The 20497-nt window shown below is 40.8% G+C and overlaps 1 protein-coding gene across 6 annotated transcripts in view; it reads left to right on the top strand.

The window, feature by feature from the left end:
• The first annotated feature begins 147 nt into the window (after nt 1-147).
• CAGE1 (cancer antigen 1) overlaps nt 148-20497 on the top strand; it is a 38852-nt gene continuing 18502 nt past the window's right edge. For 4 of the 6 annotated variants that reach the window (XR_014063294.1, XR_014063292.1, XR_014063293.1 and 1 more), the window contains exons 1-5: nt 148-269; nt 427-541; nt 6647-7170; nt 15977-17005; nt 19341-19490. Coding sequence is in view for 3 of the 6 variants with exons in the window: in XM_081523682.1 (XP_081379808.1) it covers nt 6769-7170; nt 15977-17005; nt 19341-19490 (1581 nt within the window). In the remaining 3 variants the exon portion in view is untranslated. Of the gene's footprint in view, nt 270-426; nt 728-6646; nt 7171-15976; nt 17006-19340; nt 19491-20497 lie in introns of all 6 variants that reach the window. The other 2 variants (XM_081523681.1, XM_081523683.1) reach the window with 2 other exon arrangements.

Here is a 20497-nt window from a genome sequence, read left to right on the forward strand (position 1 = left end):
TATAAGCCCCTAACTGTGTGAATGGAGAACTGGAGGCGCCCCTCGCCGGGCCCGCGGGCACGTCTGAGGGGACGTCGGGTGGTCCGAGGGCCGGAACTCGGCGGCCGCTGCAGGGCGGACGTCACACAGGGGCGTTCCAGCGTGTCCGCACCCCGGCGGCCAAACGTTGAAGAAAAAGGTTGAAAGCGTTCTCCCCGCGGTAGAGCCTAGTGCTCAGGGAGGAAGCCCGAAATCCTTATTTCGGATCAGCGACTCTATGGACCCTGGAAGTGAGCACACTTTTGCGACCTAAAAAGTTTGTTACGATATTGTGAGGTGAAAGTCAGATGAGTGCTTTTCAGAAGTTAAACTTTGACTGAAAATTAAACTTGAGGATTTTTGCCGGTAACCCCAGTGACACCTCTTTTCATTCCTGTCCTAAAACAGCTTAGACGTATCTCTGGAATATCACTTGAATAAGTTTTTTTGTTATGTGTGGCAGAAGTCGGGTGAGGACAGAATGAAAGATGAAAAGAGTAAGCCTAACTAAAAAAAAAAAAAGGTAAATTGGTAGATCATGCCATAGGAACAGAGCTGTAAAAGTTATAATTGGAATTCTGGGTTCCAGACAAAATTTTGAAGAAATAAGGGCCTAGTAGTTTTTTGTTCTTGGAGAACAAAAGGATGCTTTAGTCCTCCTCCACTGTGGCCCACACAGCATTTATATATTTGGAAGACAGTAGGAAAGGTGAGTATAAAGTCGTGTCTTTCACCAATCCCGACTAGGCTGCTTGGCTAACTGGCTTTTTTATACTTTACCAAATGATGACAGATTTGAAAAAATTAAACCTGAATAAATTATTTATTTGATAATTCAATAAAATAACCCAGGAAAATGATTAAATTGTTTTGATAGAAATATATCATTGGAGTGCAGGATTTAGTCAACATATTCTCTAAACAACACTGGTTGGTTTACTGAAGGGGATATTGAAAAACCTTAAGTGGATTCTTTTTGTTGTGTTGCTATTCAGTTGCTAAGTCGTGTGTTTGCAACCCCATGGACTGTAGCCCACCAGGCTTCTCTGTCCCTGAGATTCTCCAGGCAAGAATACTGGAGTGGGTTGCCATTTCCTTCTCCAGGACTCCTCTTGAGATCTGTATAATATGTGAGTTCTGACACTAACACCCTTGAAGCAATGGTGAAGACTAAAATAGCAAACAAATAATGTGCTGAATTGTGAGATAGAAATTTAAAGACATTGTAGGATTTTTAAAACTAGATGAATGGTAAATAGGAAAGTTTTAGGAAGAGAAGCACCTGCCAGAGCAGACTATTGAAGTCATAAGGCACATAATCTGTTTGCAGGAAAGTAAGCCTGATCTGACTCAAGCAGAGGACTGGGTGGGTGATGTGGGTCCAGGCTACGTAAGGCCTAGAAAGTCAAACAGCAGAATTGGATTCAGTGTAATGTGATTGGACGAGTTTTCTACTCCCATCCCCCGACAGACCTGAGGAGATCATGAGAATATGGACTGGGATGAAACCACAGTGAGGGAAAGAAAGCATAGGTTATGAAAAACATCTTTAAAGGAGAAAAGAACAGGACCTGGTAACTGAGTAGCCCGTGGGTGATTAGGTAGGAGGATGCCAAAGAGGTCTGGTTTTTAAGCCCAAGTGCCTTAGAGGATAAGTGTGGCGTAGGGAAGGGAGGGAAAACTGATGTGTAGTGTTGGATTTCACTTGGAAATGAGGTGATAGAAAGTATCAAGTACATAGAAACAGAGTTTTGCAGATGCTAACAGGAGCTGACTCATTGGAAAAGACCCTGATGCTGGGAAAGATTGAGGGCAGGAGGAGATGGGGACGACAGAGGATGAGATGGTTGGATGGCAACACCGACTCAACGGACATGGGTTTGGGTGGACTCCAGGAGTTGGTGATGGACAGGGAGGCCTGGCGTGCTGTGGTTCATTGGGTCGCAAAGAGTCGGACACAACTGAGCGACTGAACTGAACTGAACAGGTCTCTGATAATAGTGAATAAGTGTCTTGATTAACAGGTCTCTGATAATAGTAAGTATCTTTTGATTAACTGAGAGATCCTTTCACCTTCTGGGTCCCAACACTTCTTTTTGTACAAATCAGTATTTACTATCATACAGAGGCAGTAAGCAATGGCACCCCACTCCAGTACTCTTGCCTGGAAAATCCCATGGACGGAGGAGCCTGGTAGGCTGCAGTCCATGGGGTCGCTAAGAGTCGGACACGACTGAGCGACTTCACTTTCACTTTTCCCTTTCATGCACTGGAGGAGGAAATGGCAACCCACTCCAGTGTTCTTGCCTGGAGAATCCCAGGGACGGTGGAGCCTGGTGGGCTGCCGTCTATGGGGTCGCACAGAGTCGGACACGACTGAAGTGACTTAGCAGCAGAGGTAGTAAAGGCAAAGGAGAAATGGAAAGATATACCTAATCTGAATGCAGAGTTCCAAAGAAGAGCAAGGAGAGAGAAGAAAGCCTTCTTAAGTGATCAATGCAAAGAAATAGAGGAAAACAATAGAATGGGAAACACTAGAGATCTCTTCAAGAAAATTAGGGATACCAAGGGAACATTTCAGGCAAAGATGGACACAAAGGACAGAAATGGTATGGACCTAACAGAAGCAGAAAATAGAAGAGGTGGCAAGAATACACAGAAAAACTATACAAGAAAACATCTTAATGACCCAGATAACCACCATGGTGTGATCACTCACCTAGAGCCAGACATCCTGGAATGTGAAGTCAAATGGGCTTTGGGAAGCATCACTACAAACAAAGCTGCTGGAGGTAATGGAATTCCAGCTGAGCTATTTAAAATCATAAAAGATGATGCTGTGAAAGTGCTACAGTGAATATGCCAGCAAATTTGGAAAACTCAGCAGTAGCCACAGGACTGGAAAAGGTCAGTTTTCATTCCAGTCCCAAAGAAAGGCAGTCCCCAAAAGTGTTAAAACTACTGCACAATCGTACTCGTCTCACACGCTAGCAAAGTAATGCTCATAATTTTCCGAGCTAGGTTTCAATAAACCGAGAAAGTTCAGATGTTCAAGCTGGATTTAGAAAAGGCAGAGGAACCAGAGATCAAATTGCCAACATCGGTTGGGTCATAGAAAAATCAAGAAAATTCCAAAAAAATACTTCATTGACTATGCTAAAACCTTTGACTGTGTGGATCACAACAAGCTGTGGAAAATTCTTAAAGAGATGGGAATACCAGACCACCTGACCTGTCTCCTGAGAAACCTGTGTGCAGGTCAAAAAGCAACAGTTAGAACCAGACATGGATCAATGGACTGATTCCAGATTAGGAAAGGAGTACGTCAAGGCTGTATATTGTCACCCGGCTTATTTAACTTATATGCAGAGTACATCATGCGAAACGCCAGGGTGGGTGAAGCACAAGCTGGAATCAAGATTGCCGGGAGAAGTATCAATAACCTCAAATACACAGATGACACCACCCTTACGGCAGAAAGTGAAGAACTAAAGAGCCTCCTGATGAAAGTGAAAGCTGCTGCTGCTAAGTTGCTTCAGTTGTGTCTGACTCTATGTGACCCTATAGACAGCAGCCCACCAGGCTCCCCCATTCCTGGGATTCTCCAGGCAAGAACACTGGAGTGGGTTGCCATTTCCTTCTCCAATGCATAAAAGTGAAAAGTGAAAGTGAGGTCGCTCGGTCATGTTGACTCTTAGCAACCCCTTGGACTGCAGCCCACCAGGCTCCTTCATCCATGGGATTTTCCAGGCAAGAGTACTGGAGTGGGGTGCCATTGCCATCTCCAGAAAGTGAAAGAGGAGAGTGAAAAAGTTGGCTTAAAACGCAAGATTCAGAAAACTGAGATCATGGCATCCGGTCCCAGCACTTCATGGCAAATAGATGGGAAACAATGGAAATAATGACAGACTTTATTTTCTTGGGCTCCAAAATCACTGCAGATGGTGGCTGCCAGCCATGATATCAAAAGATGCTTGCTCCTCGGAAGAAAAGCTATGACAAATCTAGACAGCATATTAAAAAGCAGAGACATTACTTTGCCGACAAAGGTCCATCTAGTCAAAGCTATGGTTTTTCCAGTAGTCATGCATGGGTATGAGAGTTGGACCATAAAGACGGTTGAGCATTGAAGAATTGATGCTTTTGAACTGTGGTGTTGGAGAAGACTCTTGAGAATCCCTTGGACTGCAAGGAGATCAAACCAGTCAACCCTAAAGGAAATCAGTGTTGAATATTCATTGGAAGGACTGATGCTGAAGCTCCAATACTCTGGCCACCTGATGCGAAGAGCTGACTCACTGGAAAGGACACTGTTGCTGGGCAAGATTGAAAGTGGGAGCACAAGGGGATGACAGAGAGTGAGATTTTTGGATGGCATCACTGACTTGATGGACAAGAGTTTGAGCAGGCTTTGGGAGATCGTGAACGACAAGAGAAGCCTGGAGTGCTGCAGTCCATGGGGTCTCAAAGAGTTGGACACAGCTGAGCAACTAAACAATAACAACCATACAAAGTTACTGTTAACTTGTACCATACTCAGACTAGTTTTTTGTTTTTCCAATAACTTTCACAAATGACATTTTATTTATTTATTTATTTTTATTTATTTATTTATTTATTTTTAATAAATTTATTTATTTTAGTTGGGGGCTAATTACTTTACAATATTGTAGTGGTTTTTGCCATACATTGACATGAATCAGCCATGGGTTTACATGTGTTCCCCATCCTGAACCCTCCTCCCACCTTCGTCCCCATCCCATCCCATCCCTCTGGGTCATCCCATTGCCCCAGCCCTGAGCGTTTGTCTCATGCATTGAATCTGGACTGGTGTTCTGTTTCACATATGATAATATACATGTTTCAATGCTATTCTCCCAGAACGTCCCACCCTCACCTTCTCCCTCAGAGTCCACAAGACTGTTCCATGCATCTGTGTCTCTTATTTTGTCTCGCACATAGGGTTATCATTACTATCTCTCAAATTCCGTATATATGCATTAGTATACTGTATTGGTGTTTTTCTTTCTGGCTTACTTCACTCTGTATAATGGACTCCAGTTTCATCCATCTCAATAGAACCGATTCAAATGTATTCTTTTTAATGGCTGAGTAATATTCCATTGTGTATATGTACCACAGCTTCCTTATCCATTCATCTGCTGATGGACATCTAGGTTGCTTCCATGTCCTGGCTATTGTAAACAGTGCTGCAATGAACATTGGGGTACATGTGTCTCTTTCAATTTTGGTTTCCTAAGTGTGTATGCCCAGCAGTGGGATTGCTGGGTCATATGGCAGTTCTATTCCCAGTTTTTTAAAGAATCTCCACACTGTTCTCCATGGTGGCTGTACTAGTTTGCATTCCCACCAACAGTGTAAGAGGGTTCCCTTTTCTCCACACCCTCTCCAGCATTTATTGCTTGTAGACTTCTGGATAGCAGCCATTCTGACTGGTGTGAAATGGTACCTCATTGTGGTTTTGATTTGCATTTCTCTAATAATGAGTGATGTTGAGCATCTTTTCATGTGTTTGTTAGCCATCTGTATGTCTTCTTTAGAGAAATGTCTGTTTAGTTCTTTGGCCCATTTTTTGATTGGGTCGTTTATTTTTCTGGAATTGAGCTGCAGGAGCTGCTTGTATATTTTTGAGATTAATTGTTTGTCTGTTGCTTCGTTTGCTAACAAATGACATTTTAGATATCCCCCCCCCCCCACGCCAAAAAAAAAAAAAAAAAACCCAACCCAAACACAGGGCCACCAACTTCAATATGGGGCTTCCCTGATAGCTCAGTGGTAAAGAATCCGCCTGCAATGCAGGAGACACAGGAGATGTGGGTTCGATCCCTGGGTTGGGAAGATCCGCTGGAGGAGGCCATGGCAACCCAGTCCAGTATTCTTGCCAGGAAAATCCCATGGACAGAGGAGCCTGGTGGGCAACAGTCCGTGGGGTCACAAAGAGTCAGGCACCACTGACCGACCAAGGAGCTACAGCTTGGAGCTTCAGTATAGTAATTCTCTCTGGGCTGGGAAGAGGAAAGAATTTAGATAGAAAGGAAGGGTTATTTATAAGAAACACTTCTTTCCATGTTGTCTTTATTTGCTTCTGATTTTTTAAAATATTAATCTGAATAACTTGTCATATTCAAAAACATAAATAATATTCTAGAATCCCAGCTGCACTGCTTGCCAGCTCTGTGTCCTGGCAAGTGACTTCACATCTCTTATGTTTCAGTTTCCTTATCTGTAAAAACGGGTAATAACAATACATAAACATGACATGTTTATGTGTGTTTGCTATTATACTATACACTCTGTTTTTATTCTTTTGAAGCATTTTAAAATTAGAGTACAACAAAAGAGTTTTGAAGATGTCTTAGAATTTGTTGCAGTGATATTTGACAAGAATGAACTGCAAGAAGCTTCTTTGTGGTAGTTAGTTGATGACTTTTTCCTCCATTTAAAAAAGTTTTGTTGCAGCTGCTAGCACAAATAAATTTAATGAAAAAGGTTGAACTTATAATTCTTAAAAGACTGCAACAATTTATTTCATAAATGTGAATGTAACTGTTAACACATGAATTTAAGGTCAGCTAATTCTTATTCCCCTTTTTCTTTTTCTAATGAGATGTCAACACTGGAAATTACTCACAGAATGTACTCACTCAGCCGATTGACACCAGCACTTCTTCCTTGAGACAATTTGAACCCCTTTGCCAATTTCATCAGACAGAATCATTTAATAATGAAATGATAGCATTTCAAGATCTGACAGAAAGCTTGTCTTATACAGAGGAGCCAGAATTGCAGCATTATGTATGTGATTATGCAGAAGACACCAATATACAGGAAGACTCATTTAAGGAAGAAAACCTGATGGGAAATAGCACTTTCGCACATACAGATCAACTTGCTCTTGAGTGTGTCAGACAGCCTTCTAGAAGCCCACTTCTAATGCACTGCAGTGAAGAGACACTGAAATTCATGGAAATGCCACTGGCTAATAGTACTGCCACGGAATCTGCCCTCAATCCTAGTCAGTCTCAAGACTTCTTGTGTGAGAAAGTAGTACACAGTGATGTTGAACAACCATTTTATAAAGAAAATAACTTTAACCTGCTTGATCTGAGAGCTAATTATGAAACAGAGGAGGTAAGACTTTTAATGATTAGTACAGTCCATGAGTATTAAAGGATGTGTTTTTAAAAAACAAAAAATTACTGCTTATAATCTGAGGCTTTTGGAAGTAGTCCTAAATCATCAGCGTAAGGGACATTGCTTCTCTGGGGAAACTGCCTTCTGAGATCTTCTTCAATTTAGAAACAATCCTTTCTAATGAAATCAAATCCATACTTGGAGATTAGCTTTACCACATGATAATTTCTTTGAGGGTCAGAGTGCTGTCTTATTCATCCTTTTATGCACCCCAACATCTACATGATGCCTTGAGTATGTCAATACTGAGCTTTTATGGCCTTCCTTGGTGGCTCAGACAATAAAGAATCTGCCTGCAATGCAGGAGACCCAGGTTCGATCCCTAGGTTGGGAAGATCCCCTGGAGAAGGGAATGGCTACCCACTCCAGTATTCTTGCCTGGAGAATCCCATGGACAGAGGAGCCTGGTGGGCTACTGTCCGTGAGGTAGCAAAGAGCCGGACACATTCCCTTGCAAGTTTTTATACTTAGTGAATCATATTGATTGGAACTCAGAAGTTTACAGTAAGGAAAAGGTTGAGAAGAGGAAGAAATGCAGAGGTATTAATTAAATTATTTGACAAGAAAAGCTCATGATTTTTCTATTATGTAGAATTTCTGCTGATCAGCAAAAAAAATATTTTTCTACCAAAGTAAAAACATGAATTTGTCTCTAAATTGTTAATTCTGGGTATGTAGTATCATAAGAGCGCTGAAGATGCCAACAGTATAAAGTCTATATAGTCTCTCAATAAAAATAAATAAGAATTGGTGTGGGCAAATAGATAACAATCCAAAGATAGCATAAACAATACCTTTTCATTGTGAGTTTGGTGAGAAAAGCAATGGCTGTTATATTTCATTTACAAGTAAAATCAGGATTTTTTTGTTCATTTTATTTAGAAGCAGCATTTGAAAGACAAGTCTATTTACCTGTCTTGAGTTCTGGAAAATAACATTTAGAAAGCTGCTGAATTAAGATTTCTCAGGATTCTAACTGTTTCCATTGCATCTAGCCCTTCAGTCAGCCAGTAAATACTTTGAGGCATCTATCGTGTCTGAGGCCCTGTGCTATATGTTGGTTATAGAATGGTTGACAAAACCAGAAACAAAAAGGTGTGGGCTCTGTCCTCGTGACAAGAATTCTCTCATAGAGGAGACAGACATTAATCAAATAATCACACAAGTAAATATGAATCTTCAACTATGATAAGTGCTGCAAATAAAAGTTACATATAAAGCGTATATGTTATAAAATTATATATAAACTTGCAGCTGTGGTCAGCGCTATAAATAAAGTGAGATGGGAGTCTTCTTGTCCCTGGTCAGGGAGTTTGGGTAAGACTTCCCTGAAGTGTAGTGGTGACTGAACTCAGCTCTGCAGGATGAGTGGGGGTAGTTAGGTGGTGGGCATGGGAGAGCATTCCACGCAGAAGTATTGATAGCAACTAGTGTGAAAACCTTGTGGCTGCAGGGAGCATGGTCACTTCCTTCGTGGATCTGAAGGCAGCTTAGTGTTGCTGGGTTGGAGGGATGTTGTAGAGGATGGAAAGGTAGCGTGGGTTAAATATTAAGATCAATATCAGGACCTTACAGGCCTCAGTAAGGATAGTTGTCTTTATCCCAGAACGAAGAAAAAGCACTATAATATAAGGGTCCAATATCCCTAAATTCTATCTGGAAAGTTATTCAGCCCATCCCTTTAGAGATCTTTTACTAGCTTATTCTGTCATGTTCATTTTAGTGTTTACTACAACTTCCCAGGGCTTCCCACGTGGCTCAGATGGTAAAGTGTCTGCCTGCAATGCGGAAGACCCGGGTTCGATGCCTGAATTGGGAAGATCCCCTGGAGAAGGAAATGGCAACCCACTCCAGTACTCTTGCCTGGAAAATATAGATCAGTGGAACAAAATAGAAAGCCCAGAGATAAATCCACACACCTATGGACACCTTACCTTTGACAAAAGAGGCAAGAATATACAATAGAGAAAAGACAATCTCTTTAACAAGTGGTGCTGGGAAAACTGGTCAACCACTTGTAGAAGAATGAAACTAGAACACTTTCTAACACCATACACAAGAATAAACTCAAAATGGATTAAAGATCTAAACATAGGACCAGAAACTATAAAACTCCTAGAGGAAAACATGGGCAAAACTCTCTCCGACATAAATCACAGCAGGATCCTCTATGACCCACCTCCCAGAGTAATGGAAATAAAAGCAAAAATAAACAAATGGGACCTAATTAAACTTAAAAGCTTTTGCACAATGAAGGAAACTATAAGCAAGGTGAAAAGACAGCCTTCAGAATGAGAGAAAATAATAACAAACGAAGCAACTAACAGAATTAATCTCAAAAATATACAAGCAGCTCCTGCAGCTCAATTCCAGAAAAATAAATGACCCAGTCAAAAAGTGGGCCAAAGAACTAAACAGACATTTCTCCAAAGAAGACATACAGATGGCTAACAAACACATGAAAAGATGCTCAACATCACTCATTATCAGAGAAATGCAAGTCAAAACCGCAGTGAGGTACCATCTCACGCCAGTCAGAATGGCTGCTATCCAAAAGTCTACAAGCAATAAATGCTGGAGAGGGTGTGGAGAAAAGGGAACCCTCTTACACTGTTGGTGGGAATGCAAACTAGTACAGCCACCATGGAGAACAGTGTGGAGATTGCTTAAAAAACTGGAAATAGAACTGCCATATGACCCAGCAATCCCACTGCTGGGCATACACACTGAGGAAACCAGAATTGAAAGAGACACATGTACCCCAATGTACATTGCAGCACTGTTTACAATAGCCAGGACATGGAAGCAACCTAGATGTTCATCGGCAGACGAATGGATAAGGAAGCTGTGGTACATATACACAATGGAATATTACTCAGCTATTAAAAAGAAGGCATTTGAATCAGTTCTAATGAGGTGGATGAAACTGGAGCCTATTATACAGAGTGAAGTAAGCCAGAAAGAAAAACACCAATACAGTATACTAACACATATATATGGAATTTAGAAAGATGGTAATGATGATCCTATATGCGAGACAGTGAAAGAGACAGATGTAAAGAACAGTCTTTTGGACTCTGTGGGAGAAGGCGAGGGTGGGGTGATTTGAGAGGGTAGTGTTGAAACGTGTATATTATCATATGTGAAGCGGATTGCTGGTCCCAGTTTGATGCATGAGACAGGGTGCTCAGGGCTGGTGCACTGGGATGACTCTGGGGGATGGGATGGGGAGGGAGGTGGGAGGGGGATTCTGGATGGGGAACACATGTTTGCCCGTGGCTGATTCACGTCGATGTTTGGCAAAAACCACTACAATATTGTAAAGTAATTAGCCTCCAATTAAATTTAAAAAAAAAAAAGGCTTTAGAGAGGGAAAAATAAAGAGGGCTCACAAGAGAGGGTTGTCAGCATCATGGTAGATTGAGATATTCTGTCTCTGCTCTTCAATCTACAATTAGTAAAACATCCACAGCTGAACAGATGTGGCTCTCCCCAAACAGCAGGATGCTGGAGAATTCCACACGTCCATACATCTAAAGGAGGGTGGACTGGGGGACTGTGGAGGTTATGCCTGTGATCCTGGTCCCCCCAGGGTGGCAGCTGAGCCCACAGCCTCAAAGAACCCAGCAACAGGAGGAGAGGTGGCCCCCATGACCTCCTGGCCACTAGCCAACTGTGGGTGACCAGCAGCAGTGGAAGTGGGGCCTGCGACCATCTCTCCAGCTGCAGAAGCACCCATAACTCCAATCCAGCCCACGGTGGCAGCACCCAGGAATCTGACAACACCCCACTCCTCCCAGCTCTCCCCCTCCCTGCATGCGGTGGAGCCTGTGTCTCAGGAGATTTTGGACCGGGCCGAAGTGCCTCAGAGCCCCAGGCAATGACATCAACAGCAGCAAGGCACAGCCACCCTAGAGGTACAGGCAGCTACAACGAGGGCGCCTGTCAGAGCCATGGAGGGTGGGCAGTGCCAACTCCCAAAGGTAGCCAGAGCTAGCGCAGGGAAGAGAAACCAAAGACTTAAGCTATAGATGCCACCTCCTGGAAAACAAAAGAGAGGCCTCTAATTTCTAACCCAATGAGTCATTAGAATCCAGAAAAATTAAAGCATCTTCACCTAAAGAAGGAAGTTCTTTTGCTACTTCAAATGCAGTGTGCCGAGGACAACTAAGCCACCAAGGGTGAGCCACAGTAACACTACCACAAAAAGAAAACAGCAGTTCTCCAGAAACTAGGCTTAATGTCATGGAATACTGAGATCTAGCTGACAGTACATTCAAAATAGCTGTTATAAAGAAACTCAAGGAGTTATGAGAAAGCTCAGAAAGGCAATTCAATGAGCTAAGGGATCAAGTTTATTAACAGAAGGAACATTTTACCAAAATGTTGAAACTCCAAAAAAAGAACCAAACAAATTCTGGAGTTAAAGGACTCAATAATTAGCAAGATGAAGAAGGGATTAGAAAGCCTTAGAAATAGAGCAGACCATTTGGAAGAGAGAATTAACAAGCTTAGGGATAGAAATCTACTAGAAATGATACAGATAGAAGAGGAAAGAGAATCTTTAAAAGTGAGGAAATTCTGTGAGAGCTGCACAACTCTTTTAGGAAGGACAACGGAAGGGTAATGGGAAATCCCAGAGGGAGAGACAAGGAGAAGGGAGCAGAGAGTTTACTTAAAAAAATAATAGCTGAGGGACTTCCCTGGTGGTCCAGTGGTTAAGACTTGGCCCTTCCAGTGCAGAGGGCATGGGTTCGATCCCTGGACAGGGTACTAAGGTCCCACATGTCACAAGGGATGGCCAAAAAATATAGAAATAAGGATTACTAAAACCAAGAGCATATCAGGGATGTAAAAAGATTAAGGGTTTTTTTTTTTTTTTAATAGCTAACCTAAAAAGATAGCAAACCTAAGAAAAAAACTGTATATACAAATCTATGAAGCTAAGAAATCATTGCTAGTAGATCTTCTCTAAGACACGTGGTATTAAAACTGTCAAAAGTCAACGACAGGGGTTAAATACAATGTGATACTCTGGACTGGATATTGCAACAGAAAAAAGACCTTAATGGGAAAACTAGTAAAATCTGGAGTTTAGTTAAGAGCAGTGCATTTGTATTGTTTTAACAAATGTGCCATGGTATATATGACATTAACATTAAGGGACGCTGGGTGAGAGGTATAGAGAGCTCTTTATGCTTACAACTTTTTCGTAAATCTAAAATTATTCTAGAATAAGAGTTTTATTAAAGATAAAAATATTTTAAAAGAGAAAAAAGGATGGTTATCTATAAAGGAACCCCAATTAGGCTATTGACAGATTTTTCAGCTGTAACTATAGGCCAGGAGGGAATGGAATAAAATTCTCAAAATAATGAAATATAAAAACTGTCAGTCAAAAATACTATATCCAGAAAAGTTATTCATTTATGAAGGAGAAATAAAGACCTTCTCAGACAGACAAAAGCTGAAGGACTTCATTACACTAGACCTGGCTTACAAGAGATGTTGAAATGAGCTCTTATGCCCAAAATAAAAATGCAGAATACACAAAACTTTGAGTAAGGTGATAAATAGAGTCAGAAAATTGCAACTTTTATGTCAGAATGGATTATTAACACTGTATTATACCATAAATGTCAAGGGGAAAAAAAGCAGAAAAAGTAACTATAACTACTTCAAATTGGTAATAAATTTACAACATTAATAGGGATAATATGAGACAGCAAAGACAAAAGAGAAAGAGGAAAAGGGCAGAACCTGTATAGGCACATGAAGATCAGATGCTGTCAGCAGAGAAAAGGGACCGTTTTATCTATAAGATGTTTTATACAAACCTCATGACAACCACAAAACCGAAGATCTAGAGCAAAGAAATGAAACATAAAAAAGAGAAACGACATAGAAAAACCACCAAACCAGAACAGCAGACAGAAACACAAGAGAAAGAAACTGCGGAGATACAGAGCGATCAGTAAATAAAAGATAAAACCAAGTTCTCATCTGTCAAGAATCATCCTAAAAGTACATGGATTTAATTCATCAATCAAAAGACAGATTAGGGCTTCCCTAGTGGTGCACTGGTTGAAAATTCACCTGCCAATGCAGTGGTCGTGGTTTCAGTGTCTGCTCCTGGAAGATCCCACATGCCTCAGAGCAGCTAAGCCCATGCACCACAACTATGGAGCAGGCGCTCCAGAGCCCATGAACCTCAGTGAGAGAAGTCCCTGCGATGAGAAGCACAGCTGAACAAAGAGTGGCCCCTGCTCCCAAAAACTAGAGAAAACTTGCACGCAGCAAATAAGACTCATCACAGTCAAAAATAAATAAGTGTGAGTGAAAGTCGCTCAGTCGTGTCTGACTCTTTGCGACCATGTGGCCTATACAGCCCATGGAAATCTCCAGGCCAGAATACTGGAGTGGGTAGCTTTTCCCTCCTCCAGGGGATCTTCCCAACCCAGGAATCCAACCCAGGTCTCCTGCACTGCAGGCGGATTCTTTCCCAGCTGAGCCACCAGGGAAGCCCAAGAATACCGGAGTGGGTAGCCTCTCCCTTCTCCAGTGGGTCTTCCCCACCCAGGAATCCAACCAGGGTCTCCTGCATTGCAGGCAGGTTCTTCACCAACTGAGCTATGAGGGAAGCCCTCATACCGCATACGTCAACAAAGAGTGGCCCCTCTCTCCAAAACTAGAGAAAGCTTGCATGCAGCAAGTAAGACTCGGCAGAGTCAAAAATAAATAAACAAATCTTAAAAAAAAGAAACCGAGTGCTTGGATGGATTAAAAAACAAGACCTCCCTGCCTCCAAAAGAGGTATATTAAAAACAAGGTCCAGCTGTCTACTCCCTCCAGAAAACTCACTTTAGCTTTTAAGGATAAATGTAGACTCGAAAGGATGGAAGATGATGCCCAAAGCAAATGGTAGCTAAAAGAAATTGAGTGTAGCTATATTCATATCTGACAAAATAGACTCCAAACTCCAAACCAAAAAAGGTAAGAGACAAAGATGGCCATATAAAAACCATTTAATTTACAACAAAGGAGCAAAGAACATACAGTAGAGAAACGGTCTACTGTCTCTTCAATAAATGGTGATGGGGAAACTGGACAGCCACGTGCAAAAAACAACAAACAGGAAACTAGACCAGTACCTCACACCATACACAGAAGTTAATGCAAAATGGATTCAAGACTTGAATGTTAGACCTGAAACCATAAAAGTTCTAGAACAAATCATAGGCAGTATAATTAGTGAATTGGCCTTAGCAATATCTTTGGGTATGTGTCCTCAGGCAAGGAAAACAAAAGCAAAAATAAATAGGACCTCATCAAACTAAAAAGTTTTTGCACAGTGAAGGATACTATCTACAAAATACAAAGACAACCTGCCAACTAGGAAAAGATGTTTGCAAGCCACATAACCAATAAGGGTTATTGGTTATAACCTTAATATATACAGAATATATATATTCTGTAACCCAAAATATATACAGAATTCATACAACTCAATAACAAAAAAAATATATCTAATTAAAAAATTAGCAAAGGAGCTGAATAGACATTTTTCCAAAGAAGACATACAGGTGGCCAACAGGCACATGAAAAGATGTTCAACATTGCTAATTGTTAGAGAAGTGCAAATCAAAACCACAGTGAGGAAAAAAAAAAAAAAAACCACAGTGAGTTTATCACCTCATACTGGTCAGAATGGCATTCATCAAAAAGTCTACAAATAATGAATGCTGGAGAGGGTGTGGAGAAAAGGGAATGTTCCTATTACTGTTGGTGGGAATGTAAATTGGTGCAGCTACTATGGAGAATAGTATGGAGATTCCTTAAAAAATAAAGAATACATATGATACAGCTATTCCATTTCTGGTTATTTATCCCCAAAATACAAAAACACTAATTTGAAAAAATATATGCACTCCTATCTTCATAGCATTATTTACAATAACCAAGATATGGAAACAACCTAAGTGCCTATCAATGGATAAATGGATAAAGAAGATATTTTATATATTTACAATAGAATACTACTCAGTCATAAATAAGATGAAATTTTGCCATTTGTGGCAACATGGATGGGTGGATCGTGAGGGTATTATGCTAAGTAAAATAAGTCAGATGGGGGAAAACAAATATGATTTCATTCATATATGGAATACGAAAAAACCCAAACAAATAAAAACCAAAAAATAAATGAACAAGATAAGTGAAATGAGTAAAATGGATCAACTGTATGGTGATAAATGGAAACTAAATGTTTGGTGGTGAGTATGCTGTAGTGTAAACAGAAGTAGAAATGTAGTGTACACATAAGGCTTATATAATGTTAAAAACCAACATCTCAAAAATAATTTTTTTTAAATGTCTTTGCAGATTTAGGGTAATGAATAACTTTGTTTTAATTCATTTGAAGTCAAAGGAAATATCTTGTATGTATTCAGAAAAGTTTGTGTCATAGAAGATGGTGAGAGTATCAATGTTTAATTTTTTTTGTACAAGTATAATACATATACCACACCTGCTGTGCTGCTAAGTGCAGTACATACATTCAGCAATTAATACTTAAGTATTTTTGTTAATTATATATTTGTATTGGACGTACACATCATCCCTGTTATTTCAGAGCTGAGAAAACCAAATTTAGGGATCCGGGGTTCAAGGGCAGCTCTCTCTGACCTCAAAGCTCATGATCTTTCTACTCTTTCAGACTTATTTTATTTACTGTAATTTACAGATTGCAGGTTCTTCCAAAGGAGTACAGAATTCTATGGATATTCCTGAGATGTCAGTCAGGCACCAAAAGGAAGTCCCAGAAAAAGGCAGGTGGAGTCCACAGATGGTCTCAACTTGGGCTCCTGCAGGCATTTGTCGGAGCAGTGGAACATCTCGGGAGGCCTGCGTGATACCTGACGCAGAGCAGAGCTTGGAAAGCTTACAACCTCTGGAAGAGGACATGGCTTTAAATGAAGTCCTACGGAAATTAAAACGTACTAACAAAGAACAGGAAACTCAGATCCAAGACCTAGAGCGTCATAACACGTGTTTAGAGAGGAAGGTTGAAGAACTACAGATGAATACGACTAAACAGCAGGTGTTTGTGGACATCATCAATAAGCTAAAGGAGAAGATCGAAGAGTTAATTGAAGAAAAATACAGAATAAAGCTAGAGAAGAGTGATACAGAGAAGACACTGCAGAGTTTGCATGACATTTTAGTTACCACCCAAAACCACCTTCAGGAATACAGGCGTGAAAAGGAAACCTTAGAGTTAGAGTTTAAGAAACTCAAGGGCAGTTATGTTAGTCTACAGGAAAGGTACATGACTCAGTGCATGGAGATGGACAGCGCCTTGAGCAAGAAAGAAGAAGAGACAGAGCGGCTGAAGCAACTCAAAGGAGAACTGGAGAAGGCCACCAGTGGCGCTCTGGGCTTGTTGGAAAGGGAGAGAGAGGCCCGAGAGGAAGAGTTCCTGTCTTCACGGGAGGAATTTCAGAGACGTGAAAGGGAACACCTGGATGAAAGAGAGAAACTGAAATCTAAACTCGAGAAATTGGTCGCTCAGGTTCAGGATGCGCAGTTCCTATCCGACAGTGAAAAGGCTAAGAATGCAGAACTCCAGCAGCAGATCAATGAAGTAAAAAATGAAAACACAGAACTTCAGCAGCAGGTTGCAAGGAGTGAGGAGCAAAATTGTGTCCCTAAATGTGAGATAGCTCGACTCAAGGAGAACTTACAGGATGTAATCAAGTCAGATATGGCCAAGGTATTATCACAAATTCAGAATCTCTAAGGCAGAATTTCAGAAGTTTCTAATAGTCTGCTGAGGCGGATTTGGGCATGGCCCATACCCTAATTTGTTGGCAGAGAGAATTAACAACCAAAAAGAGACAATGGAGAAGGCGCCACAGGTTTGGAGGAGTTTCTTTGGGTCTCAGATACTCACATTAAAGAACAGCCATTCCTGGCCTCTTGTGATTATATTGGTAGAGTTGCAAATGAATGTGGGAATTTTGTGCATACCTAGGAGCCTGTGAGCAGCAGTCCATAGTGTCACAAAAAGCTGGACACGACTGAAGCGACTTAGCGCACACACAGGCACGCATGCATGACCAATCAGCCGAAGCTTCCTCTGAGAAAAGATTTTCTGAGTGGGGATCTCAGTCTTGTCATGCCATGTCTGCCTATTCAACAGTAAAACTAAATAATACAGCTGCATATTTGGTTTACAAGGCAAAACCTACACTGTATCACACAGTAATTTTGTAAAGTTATAAACATTTTTATTGAGATGGCACACTCCACTAGTTTTAGGTGTACAGCATAAAGATTCAATATTTGTATATATTGGAAAATGATCGTCAAATATATCTACTTAACATTCATTAAAAACAACATGAGAGCCTCATATCAATGTGTTTGGAGAACCTGTAATTTTGTATTTGCAGTTCAGATGGCTTTTTTGGCAGACAACTGGACGCCTGTCCTGGTAGTGATAATCTCCACAAGCCAGAGCACATCTGCTCTATTTCAGTTTTGTAGGCCTGCCTTAAAATATCTATACTGCAGTCTTATTAACTCTATTAGAAGGCTAATCTGAGCCAGATTATCTCAGATTTAAATATAAATATTTTTATATTTGTTATAATAACTTGAACTGAGCCGATCTGTTGCTCAAAGATGTCCTTAGAAGACTTTCTTTTGTGAATCTCTAATCAGTATTACGTATTGTTTGCAAGACAATAATTCTATTATTTTTAATGGCTCTTAGAAAAATACTGTTCTCATAGGACTAAAAATTCTCTCTGTCATCTTTTCTCCAGAAAGAAGGAAGGATTATCTAAGCCAGTGTGGTTCTCAAACTTTTGTATTCATCAGCATCAGCTGTGAAAATGCAGATTGCAGGGGCCACCCCAGATTCTCTGAGGCAGCTGGTGTGAGGTGGAGCCTGGGGATTTGTGTCTCCAGGAACATCTTGAGGTCTCACTGATGCTCCTGGCCCCAGGGTCACGCTTGGAGAACTACTGACCTAAGCAGGTTGGGAAGATCCCCTGGAGAAGGGAACAGCAACCCACTCCAGTATTCTTGTCTGAAGAATCCCATGGACAGAGGAGCCTGGCAGGCTACAGTCCATGGGGTCAAAAATGGGACATGGCTGAGTGACTTAACACTTTCATTTTCACTTTCAGCCTAAGCAAAGATGACCTTCAGTTTGGCTGTTAACCAAACCATGACAAATTTTGAATTAGTAAACACTGAGTAACTTAGTGTAACTGTGCAGCAGTTTATCCACTGTACAATTTTTCTTGAGCTTTCTGTTTTTAAAGGCAGCTTTTGCTTTATCTTGACTAATCCGTTTCTTTACTTCTAGTTTTGCTTTTCATTAATCTGTAGGTCCATTTTCTCGATGTGTGTTCCGGGAGCATCTCTGATGTCAAAGCATTTTCATGGTAATATGAAGACATCATTGCCTTTTTCACTCTCATTCTTTCCCAAGTGTACAGTGGAGTTTTCCAGTGAAGTCATGTGACATGTGATGGTGTAATTGCTTTCATGGTTGATGGAATGTGGAAAGCAGAGTGGAGAGTCCAGCTGTCTTCTATTAAGCCAGCATTAAAAGTATTTGCAGAAAGTGTAAACATTCCCACTTTTCACTAATTTTTCATTTTGACAAATGTGGTAATTTTGTATTAAATTGTCACTTATACTGACATAATAGATATATGGTTGTTTAAATGAATTAGTAAATATTTTTGAATGTTCTCAGTTGTAATTTCTAATACAATGAATATTGATAGGTATGAAATAGGTTCTAACACAATAAATATAGATTGTTATTTTAAATGAATGTGTAAGTAAATATTTTTGATGTTCACAGCTGTGATTTCTAATGCAATAAATATTGATAGATAGAGCCTAGCAAACAAAAGCTTTGGGGGATCCTCAATAATTTTTAAGAGTATGAAAGTGTCCTGAAAATCAAAAAGTTTGAGAACCACTGCTTTGAGTTTTTAAGAGTGGTATTTTATTCAGCATTTTACCTAAAAAGTAATCCAGATTCTTTGTCTTTATTGTGACAAATCTGAATTGTGTATATGTAGGATGCAAAGATGACACGTTCTAATTTGTTCCCGAATCACTCACCTTGTGAAGAAGGGAGCACAAACACCCCAGACATGAAAAGAACTTCACAGCCGACGTCCAGAATTCTCAATCTTCTGGCTCTGATGGTAGAACTTCTCCCACAACAGGTAATTATACAAAAATCATATTTTTTATTAAGAAATATCAAGGTTGGACAATCAAGTTATGAAAGAAAAATAATGGAAGGAATGATACAGATGGACAAGGAAGCCCAGCGTGCTGCACTCCGTGGGGTCGCAAAGAGGCGGACACGACTGAGCGACTGAACTGACTGATACAGATGCTTAAACCAACCAATCAGCCCTTCCTTCTTCCCGCTGCTTTGTTCTGTCTTTTTTCATCACCTAATTCCCACAAATCAATAGTAAGATAACATAGTAGGACTAAAAAAATCAGAACTTCAGGCAAAACCCACCCGTCAGTGCTCTCCATGTGTTAGGGAAACTCCCTCCAAGCAGCCGGCTGCTGCTAGTGCTGAGTTCACATGAGTGGGCTGTTTACCCAGTCTGATCTAAAGTGCAGCTTTGGGGTAGGGTGGGCAGTGTGGAGCTGTGTACATGGGAAGAATGAAAAATGAAGTCAGTGTCCAGTGAGTTCCAGACATGGCCTCTCCACCTCTTGGCTGTGTGGCCTGGCCAAGGAAATTTTCCTTTCTCAGCCTTAGCTGAAGTGGTATTCGCTGCTGCCCCGGGAAGGGACAAACCTTACATTTTAATGAGAGCACATTTGAAGGGCATGATGCTTGGAACAGCTTCTCAAACTACTGAACTCTCTTTCTTTCTCTTCCCTCTGATTATTGTACATTTCTTTGAGCTTAAGTGCACTCCTCTGAGCCCAAATTTGGCAACATGTGTTTGCTGTGTTCCTGATCTAACACAACCTTTATTCCCATTTTCTTTCAGCTACAATTTGTTGAATGCTAGCATTTATTGAAGGCTGGAAACCAAGCTAAGTAATTTTAGCAGAGACCACAAATTGACGGCCCATAGACTGTATCCACCTGAAGTTTTGTCTGTAAAATGTTTGAATTTGAATGTGTCACCAACGCTTCTTGCTGCAACCTTTTCCATCACCCCCGGCCCTTCAGACATCTGCTTTCTCACCATATTTGCCT

Source organism: Giraffa tippelskirchi, chromosome 8 (assembly GCF_054371585.1).
Source record: "Giraffa tippelskirchi isolate mGirTip1 chromosome 8, T2T-mGirTip1v1.2.pri, whole genome shotgun sequence".
NCBI lineage: Eukaryota > Metazoa > Chordata > Mammalia > Artiodactyla > Giraffidae > Giraffa > Giraffa tippelskirchi.